We start from the raw sequence: 9693 nt of genomic DNA, 5'->3' as shown, positions 1-9693 counted from the left end.
TACTATTTGTTAATCAGTATATGTATCTAAAAGCCTGTTGCACAAGTAATGCACTGCAAAACAGCAGTTCCCAGACTAGTATAGATAAAACTGATAAATGAAAGAAATGCAGAAAAGTTAAAATGATTTTTCCAGATGATTCTTCAGTCTTTGCGTTTTCTTTTGCTTTTATTTGACTTTTGAGTTCGGTTTGAGTTTGAATGATTTTAATAAAGAATCCTCAATAAGTAACAGTCAATAAGATGGAAATGAAACCTGTAACTTTTAAAAATGATGAAGCTGTCACTGTTCAACGTGACGGGAAAACGTCAGGGGGCAGCAGTGCGCCCTCATCCCTCGGTTTTGGAGAATCCAAAGCCCCCCAGAGCCCACGGGTGAAATGTGATGCTTTCTAAACCATTCTCGTTTCTCCGTGACCACGTTACCAGCGTCCCTGGACCACAATAAGAAAAAAAAACTCATTCCGGCTGCTCCTTTCACGCTAAAACCTCGACTTTTCTTCTAACGTCAGAACTGTGATTAAACCAAACAGCGATGCTCTTATTTTAAGTAGAACTTCCCTTACTTCCAGGAAATCTTTCACTAACTTGACAGCTGACTGCATTTATCTCAGCGACAGCCAGCCTGCGAGCGAGAACCTCCTCAGATTGACACAGAATGGAGAGAAGCTGACGCACCGTTATTTACCGGAACGTTAACTTTTCCGTTGCGACTCTTTCCTCATGCCATCACAGTCTACATGCTCTGCAAGACCCGGAAAATACTTGAAAGATAGCTTATAACAGTTTGCCCACTGAATAGCTCACTACTCCTTATTGGCTTTTTCTGTCCCTCACTTTTATTGTTATTTTTATTTTTGGGGAAACTACTGCGTTATTACGCACGATGCGCAAAGGGATGGCTCCTCCGCGGAGATACAGGACGGGAGTGCGGAATATTTTTTATGTTTATCTCTCCATTTCAATGGCTTATTCTTACAACATAGACTTAGAACATCCTTTGGTGTTCCGCGGACCAAATTCTAGTTTTTTCGGCTATTCTGTGCTGGAGCATTATCACGACAACACACGCTGGTGAGTCCCATTTTGCATTTTCCGACAGCGATGCAATGGATTTGTGTTTTTGTCGTAGAAGTTTAAATGTCTCTTGAGTCCAACTTGCATCCACACCCAGATACTTAAAAGTACTTGTAACAGCCCGCACTATTTGCATTCCAAATTCACTGCCTGCAATAGGATTTCCCATTTTTAGGTGTCAGTAATGTATTAAAGAGATGTATGTTAAAGTGTTCTGGGGGGGTTAAAAAAAAAGCATAACTGTGTCCTTCCTCTCATTTCTTGTCGTGGATGCAGGGTAATAGTCGGGGCACCAAAGGCAAACTCTTCCTACAGTAGCTCTGTGCAGTCTCCCGGAGCTCTATATAAGTGTCGAGTTCACAGCAACCCTGATCGCCGCTGCACAGAGATGGATCTGGGAAGAGGTCAGTCACACAAACCCACAGCATCCATACAAACACCACACAATGCTGAAGCAGGCAATGCATTCGGTCATACACACAGGTTATAACAGAATCGTTTATTTTATATATATTAAAAAAAAAAAAAAAAAAAAAACACTACCCGGTGCTGTCCTCCTGCTACTACTGATTTGTTGCATAAACTCCCCCACGCCTCTGTTTTGTTTAACCAGAATAACGAAGTCGTATATTGCTGCTAACACTGTGCGCTGTTGTACTTTTAGCCCATAACTTACTATATCGAGACATGAAAAAAAAGACAAGTGGGTTCTGTGTGCAGAGGTGTATAAATATTTTGATAAATATGATTTATGCCTTTGCTAATATTTTCCAAGCAAGTGAGCCAAAAGCTGGGGCTTCGACCCCCACCCCCCTATCCCCCCTCCTGCTCTGTTCCTGCGGTTAAGAAAGACGGGGTGCATGCATGGCTTCAGTATGAACCCCATTCTTGGTCACTGTGTAACCAAAAGATATCTACATATGACTGAAACACAGTGACACAGAGAAACTCTTCTGTGTTCCCAATTTACTGGATTCATTGTTGAAATGAAGAATGATGCTTACAACTGATATGCAACATAGATATTTATCTTTTTGTAACTTTATTCTACTGCTGATCTTAATTTGCTTACCCTGGATCCATGATCCTTACGATGTTCTTGTTCAGGATTTCAAACCTCTAATACCAATAAAGCATTCAGATTACTGTTTTTTTTTTTTTAAATTTTATTAATTTTTATCATAAACTCATTTGCTTTTATATTAAGCTGCATGTCCTCTTGATTTTTCCATTCAAAGTTTGATTTCCTATTTCTGTGCTGATGGTTCCTGAACCTGCTAACTGCTAACTGCTGACTGACCAAATTGTCAATGAATTTTGTAAACATGTTATAATTAATAAATGAAAGCAAGCAGTACTGGTTGTGATCAGTCTTTAACTTTAAAGCAAAACACCAGCTCTCCTCAATAAACTTGAGGTAAAAGGCTTTCTCAAGTTATTTTACTTTTTTAACTTGCTTTTTAACTCATTTTCATTCAGTTCTTGCACCTGACTGTGTTTTTGTTTTTTTACTTGTTGAACCACTTTACACTGAGCTATGAATCACTCAAGCAAAAGGCACGTAACTCAGGAGATGAATCAGTGCTGTGTCTGTACATCGCATGCAGCTTATCAAAGAATCCATTTTAAAGTGTATCTTTTAATAACTTGTTTCAATGTTTCAATAAATGTTGAACCTATTTCTCATTTTCCTCATAAAAATGTAAAAAAAAGAAAAAAAGAAGAAGGACGGCTTGAGACTTTTGCGTTTTTGAGTAGTGAGGGTCGTTCCGAACATCTTAGAGGACTCGCCAAAGCTCTTCTGTGGATTTAGGCTTTCTCGTCATGACAGCTTAAATCCATGTAATCCCAAGCTGACTTGGGATGTTGAGATCAGAGGCATGTGGAGGCCATACCATGTGCTGGTAGATGTTGCTGGTGAAGACAGATCTTTGTGACTCTGAGTGCACGTCTGCGGTTGCCATGCTGTAGAATGAATTTGGGACCAATCTGACGCCTCACCAGTGATAGCCAAGGATAAGAATCAAAATAGTGCCTGAAACCTTTACACATGACTGTTTCTTGGTTAGAAAGCTCGTTCAGAGATCTGGAGCTGCGGCAGTCAATGGATCAGATAGTCACTTAAAGGAATTTGAACTGCAACAGTTGACAAATTAATCATTTGATTGTTCAAGCACTGCAAATTTGAGGATTTGTTTACCGTCTGTGTTTCCACATCATAATGACCTTGTATTGTAACATTACCGGTCGATTAAGAAAATAATGAAAATGGTACACTCAATGCCATTGACTATCTGTAGAGGAATCATCGTTAAATATGCTAGACTTAGACTTTTTTTCCATCTCCAGTTTTTGAAACGGTCAGCTGTGTGATAATCACTTGCAGAATCTGCAGAAAGTGAAGAGTAAATACCGGATCTCTAAAAGCTGACACTTGACAAGTCGCCCACTCCAAAAGGTCCTCCCTCCTGTGACTCAATGTCTGCAAACTGCTCCCATTGTCTTTCAGGAAACAGGCAGAGAGAGTCGTGTGGGAAGACTTGCCAAGGAGACAGAGATGATGAGTGGATGGGGGTCAGCCTGGCCCGCCAGGACAGCGCCAACGGCAAAATCCTGGTGAGCAGAGGGACAGAACACAACAGTCGTTTCTGCAAATTGCTTAATTCAAGCCATGTTTTAAAAACAGCCCCGATTATGCCAGCATCATTGCAACAAATGTGTCACCATTAACCACACTGTTACACCACAGCAGCTCTCACCACTGTGGTCTTTCTTAAGAGAAGACAACTTCTTCTTTCTGTGTACTTGTTACATTCTTACTAACTTTTAGTGCCATAAATTTAAAAAAAAATGAAGAATTTAAATAAATGAATCTGAATGATTTTCTATTCAAAAGTGGAGTAACATCAGCTGGAATCGACTGTGTGGTTACATAATTCTGTGAAACATTCACCTCGTGTGTGGAGCTGGAAGAGTCACTGGAACAGGTTTTTTTTTTAAATAAAAAAAGCAGACTGTTAGTTAAAACAAAAGAAAGGAGAACCTGGTTTAGAGGATTCAAATGGTGCTAATCCCAGGGGCGCTTTGCTAAGTGTTTGCACAAAGATCATAGGGCAGCTGGCAAAGTTTGTTTAGGCTTCAGCCCCTCTGCGGCGGTCCCATCCAAGAGCGGCTTTTCATTAAATATTAACCCCCCGCCTCCTGCGGTGGGCAGCGCGGAAACTAGTGGCAATGCAGGAGAGTTTGAAGGCATCAGGTGGGTGGGCAGCTCTCTCATGTTTGAATACCTGTTGCTCAAAGACATCCCGATAACTTTTCATCCATCCAAACCTCTCCGGTCCATTTCTTTAATACCTCACTGGAATGTACTGGCACAATTTTCAAACCAATACCTTTGGCTTTACCCATCAGTGAAAATGTGAAGACTTCTTGGAGCTGTCAGCGTTGGGAATTTGAGCTTAGCGTTGTATAACAACACACCGAGTAGCTGCACACTCTCTGGCCATTAGGTCGAGGCTTATGATAAAATAAAGGTGGTGGCTTTCCAGAGCCACGTGTTGCTGGGCCTCTTTTTTTTCCTTTTTTTCTTCTTTTTAAAAATCTCATCTGAATGAACTCATGAAGGGAAACGGCTGTTTGGCAGATGTGTACAGTGGTGATTTCATCTGCGCTTTCAGTGGAGGCCTTTTTGTTTGTGACCAGCGAGGTCTTTTAAAACTGAACAGGAACATGACAACAGCACAGATTCCATACTCCAACCATGAAATTCTCAGTTGCTGCGGAGCGTGTCAGCTGCCTTTTTGCTATGTTTATATCAGCTGATGGATCTTAAAAAAGAAAAAAAATCTGCTTCTACTCAAGAGGGAGAGTTTATACTGATATTGTTACTTCTGTTGGCCAAGTTTTCCTTCGAAACACAAGGGTTTTTCAACGTAGCATCTTGCTTCCAGACAGTCATCTGATGCGTTTTGTATGCCCACAATCTGCCAAGCTCTTGTTTTCACTGAGACTGGCTATGTCTGTGTGTTTTTGGAGTTAGGGAGGGTGGGTTCTTTTGGGGAGGGAAATGAAGTGGACTCTGTGTGCACAGAGGCATCCAAAGCTGTCCCCAGAGCCACAGGGGCTCCACCACCATTCCCCCCAGGGTCCTAAATTATTACCACATTTACACATTTATGTGGCCTCTTTTGTGCAAAATTTGTAAAATCTGCTCTGTATTCCTTTTGCTTACCAAACACTTGGCCGTTATATTTTTGAAAAACACAGTGGAAAGTATTGTTTGGAGAATTACCCCCTGTACCGTTCATGCACTCCACTTTTCCACAGCAGTTTAATGCAGGAGAAGTTTGCTTCTTTGTCTTTTGATCCACTTTATTTTTTCGCTGCGTGTGCTTTTCTGAACTTTTGGCCTCCCTGTCTCTCTCACTCGCAAAAACCCGGAGGAGCCGTCCTGAAATTAAAACTTTTAAAACGCACAGTCATTGATGTGAACATTTTCTCTCTTGAGCGTTCAAATGCTGCATGGGAAAGACAGATCTCGAGATATTCACACCACAGACCATGGCTGTTATGGTCAGGGTTATGGATGGGCTTTAATTCCCCCTCTCATTGACGATCATTTGACAGCCACAGAGACGCGCTGACTCCAGGCCGGCGAGAAAAAGGGGGCTTCAGTCGTCACTGCTGATCAACGCCTGCCTGGAGTTTGAGCTGTTTGTGTTTACGGAAATGCGTATGTGTTGTTCACTAATGCTCACTTGTTCACTCTCACAGGCTTGTGCTCACCGCTGGAAAAACGTCTTCTACGAGTCAGAGCATATCCTTCCGCATGGATACTGCTCCATCATTCCCCCAACGCTCCAGCATGGGACAAAACCACTTATCCCCTGTTATGAAGGTATAGTACAAGCAAAATCACAGCACTCATGTTGTTGGGGCTTTTCTTTATTTTAAATCATTCTGAATTGGGGCGAGAGAGCTTGTCACTGAATTCCAGAAGCTTAATCAACTAAATCCATCTGAAATCAAAGCGTAGACTTTGGTTATGACCTTAGCGTGTTCCATCATTTTTTTGTGTCTGGAAAGTACCAGAAAAACAACCCTGAAAGCCACTCAGAAAGTCCAGACCTTTGCCAATCTGCTGCCAAAACTGCATAAGTGTCTTGATATTTTTACAACACAGTCTGGATCTGCACCAGCAATCAACCCATTTCTCCTCAGCTAATGCTTCATTCCAAGTTTCATGAAAATCAGATTGGTAGCTTTTCATAACCCTGCTGAAAAAATGACTAACCAACCAATGGCGGAGGCACATGACCTTCTTGGTTGAGTTTATAAAATGTAGGTTTAATAATGAAGTCCAAGTATGGTTTTAGACTTCTCTTTACTTTTACTCTTGGCTCTTTATGATGACAAAAAGAGGAGGGAGGAATCCTATATCAGGGGCTTGTGAGGGGCAGCCAATCAAAGGAAAGGTGGCTCACAGGGAAAGAGAAGGGAGCTTGTTTCAAAGAGAGGCTGCACAGAGGCTTACTATAAGTTAAATATGGAATATTCTGAGCTGTCAATCATGTAAAGGTACGCTTATACACTTATAGTTAAAATGAAAATCAAGGTCTATATAAAAAACTGGTGAGGTCTGACCCATAGAGTGCCAGGGGACACTGAGACGGCAGAACTCAGTGGTGCCACAGCTAGTGAGATACTCTCTAGTTTTTATTTCAGATCCCTTTAATAATTTAACATCCCTTTAGATAATCCACACAGACTGTGGGACTCTGTAAGAGGCCCAGGCTCCCAGGTTTGGAATAACCGGTTTGTTTTGTTCGTCCTTTCCCTTTTACATATTTTCACGGCACATTATTTCTGTAGCCAGGAACGTCACTGTAAAAGCCCCACGTCTGCCTCTGATTTCTGATTGGTGTCCTGGCACCGGGGAACGGTAGTGGGCGAGCCCTAAAGTGTGATTTCTCTCCCTCAAGTTCAACTTTGGCAAGAGCCAGCTGCGGCTACGAAAGGACACCCAGTTTGCGAAGCCAAATATACGAGCATTTGACCTGTGGAAGTGCAGAGTTTGTCTTCCGTTTTGCACCACTTAGCCAAAGAAAATTATTTTCACAAAGGTATAGTGCTGGCAAATTTATTGAAGCGGTCTTACGATGCAGATTTTGGCTTAACGTCGCCGAAATCAGGTGCTTTTAAGCAAAGATTTGCTCAAGTTAGAGAAATTCAATTTTGTTATGATTGCAGTAAATCAAATCCATTTGTCCTGCAGGTTATTTTAGTGCGGGCGCCCGCTACAACACTAAAAATGAAGTTCCATTTGAAAAATAATGTGCTGTAAAGCATTTAATGGCCACTCTTGTAAATGTGTTCTTCACATGTTTTGTTATGTGACTCAGAGCTACTTATGAAAGCCTGGTTTACACCTTAATCATGCTCCCAGGTCAGGATTTCACTTCCTTTGGTGACTCATGTTGCCAGCAGTTGCGGGGAGAGAGGCCAGACACACTTTGCATGGGACCATATTTACAGTGCATTTTGTGCCGATCCAAGCTCAATATTTTCGTAACCTGAGAGTGCATGTGAGAGGTCGTTTCATTGAATGTGGTGTTGCACCCCTTCTTTCAGTCTGCTTTCTGCCCCCAGACTCTTCTTGGATGGGACCGGGACTTTGACTAGCTCCATATGGAATGCAGGAAAAACTCCAGTAAACGCTGGCTCAGGCACACAGTGAAATAATTTGTGGTTTGTTTTCTCTTACAGACTATAAGCAGAAGTATGGGGAAGAGCATGGCTCGTGCCAAGCTGGGATAGCGGGAGTTTTTACGGAGGTCAGTAACAGTGCTTGTTCATCTTTGTGAAGTCCCCCGGTTTCTGTCAGGTTGACACAGAGATAGTGTTTCTTCTCATTGTTTGGTAAATTTCTATATTTCATCGCATCACCACATGTTTAAAAGGCTCTTTGAATGATCTTTTTCCCTTCGCTCGCCTCTTTGTCACTTTGATGCCTTGTTTTGTATTGACACGGGATGTCATCCATGATCGCGTATAACCTTCTCAGCAGTAGCATCACATCCTCCTTTATAGAAGACTTTGGTGTGGTCCAAATTCTACACTCAGATAAATATATTTGTATCAAAACCACCAGTGCTCTGCTGACAATTGTAAGCTAATGTTTTCAGAGATAGCAGATAGGTAGGGAAGGATGCGGCGGCCTCATGTGACCTCTGGTGTGGTTCCACGAGATAAAACGTTAAAGAAAATATGAGTTTCCTTTTCTCCGTGGCTTTGATGCTCTTGTCTTGCCTTGCTTTGTATCGACACGATACCATTCATGATCGTGTATTACCTTTGTGTACCTTACAAATACCTATTGTTCTCCCAAACATATCTTTTCTATTCTACCTGAGCTCTCAAAGTGCTTAGTTTCCTACAAATTTATTACCTCTTTCACCCAGTCACACTCACATTCATACAAGCGTTCTTTTCTATACCTTTGTCACATTTGCACACACGCTCCAATTCATCAGAAACAACTTGGGGTTAAGTATTTTGCCCAAGGATACTTCAAGATGCAGACTGGTATAGCTGGGGAATCAATCCACCGGTCTTCCAACTGGTGGATGCTGCACTTTCACACAGCTGCCCCATTGAACTGAGTCAGTGAAGCGCCTGAGTGGAGTTGGTGAGAGGAAGTGCAAATAGATTAACTCTTACATGCATCTTAGCAGAACTGTAGTGTGACAGGGGAAAAGATGCATTTGAGGGATTCATTAAAAATTGAAAAAAGTATTTTGTAACCAGTTTAGGACTCTCGTTTTCAATGCATGTGCAGGATAAGTCTTTCCTGTGAGCCATGTGTTCCTCAAAGGTTCTTTTCATGTCTCAGATTGTAGTTAAGCTTAATTTGGAACATACAGTAATGTACAGTAGACCGTAAATGACTTAAAATGTGTCCTCAGAGCACAGCTGTGGCCCTAGGCTAACAAACATTTTCACTGGCAAGAAATTCATTTCATATCATTTTTGCACTTCTCCTTTATTTTAGCTATGCAAAATATTATTTTAGCATCTGCGTAGCCTGTTACTATTATTAAACTCCAGTCGTTTTCAGGTTTGCCAGTGTGAGGATTTTCCCATTTACTCCTGTTAGGAAAGGCAAAATAAATTACCTAGAGACCTTTGGATTATGGAAAAAATGTGATGGACATTTTCCACTATTTGCTGCCATCTAACAGGCTTAAATGAATAAATAAACATGAACTCTAAATTTGCGCACTAGCTTTTATATATACACACGAATGACTCAAACACAGTCAAACCACATGCAGAACACATGGCTTTGTTTTTAAAAAAAAGTTTGTTCTTTCATTTATACTGCACATTAGGGGTCCTGTAATATTTTGGATAACTATGAAAAGTGAAATGTTTATATTACTACATGATAAATATGTGAGTTTTGGCAATTTAAAACTTTAGAAAGACACAGAAGAAGGCCTAGAATGTACCTGATTATCGATTTTAAATTGAATTCATTTGCACACACACACACACACACACACCACACACACACACACACACACACACACACACACACACACACACACACACACAC

At 41.3% G+C, this 9693-nt stretch overlaps 1 protein-coding gene across 1 annotated transcript in view; it reads left to right on the top strand.

The window, feature by feature from the left end:
• Nucleotides 1-233: 233 nt before the first annotated feature.
• The window catches only part of itga9 (integrin, alpha 9), a 51690-nt gene continuing 42230 nt past the window's right edge, over nt 234-9693 (top strand). Inside the window, exons 1-5 of the mRNA XM_005915436.3 lie at nt 234-1073; nt 1353-1480; nt 3586-3692; nt 5850-5973; nt 7842-7909. Coding sequence (XP_005915498.1) covers nt 886-1073; nt 1353-1480; nt 3586-3692; nt 5850-5973; nt 7842-7909 — 615 coding nt within the window. The 5' untranslated portion in view covers nt 234-885. The remainder of the gene's footprint in view (nt 1074-1352; nt 1481-3585; nt 3693-5849; nt 5974-7841; nt 7910-9693) is intronic.

Source organism: Haplochromis burtoni, unplaced genomic scaffold (genome assembly GCF_018398535.1).
Source record: "Haplochromis burtoni strain Fernald_Lab_line unplaced genomic scaffold, NCSU_Asbu1 Contig_12, whole genome shotgun sequence".
Lineage (NCBI taxonomy): Eukaryota > Metazoa > Chordata > Actinopteri > Cichliformes > Cichlidae > Haplochromis > Haplochromis burtoni.
The sequence above is the reverse complement of the archived record's forward strand: the minus strand, read 5'-3'. Positions and strand labels throughout refer to the sequence as shown.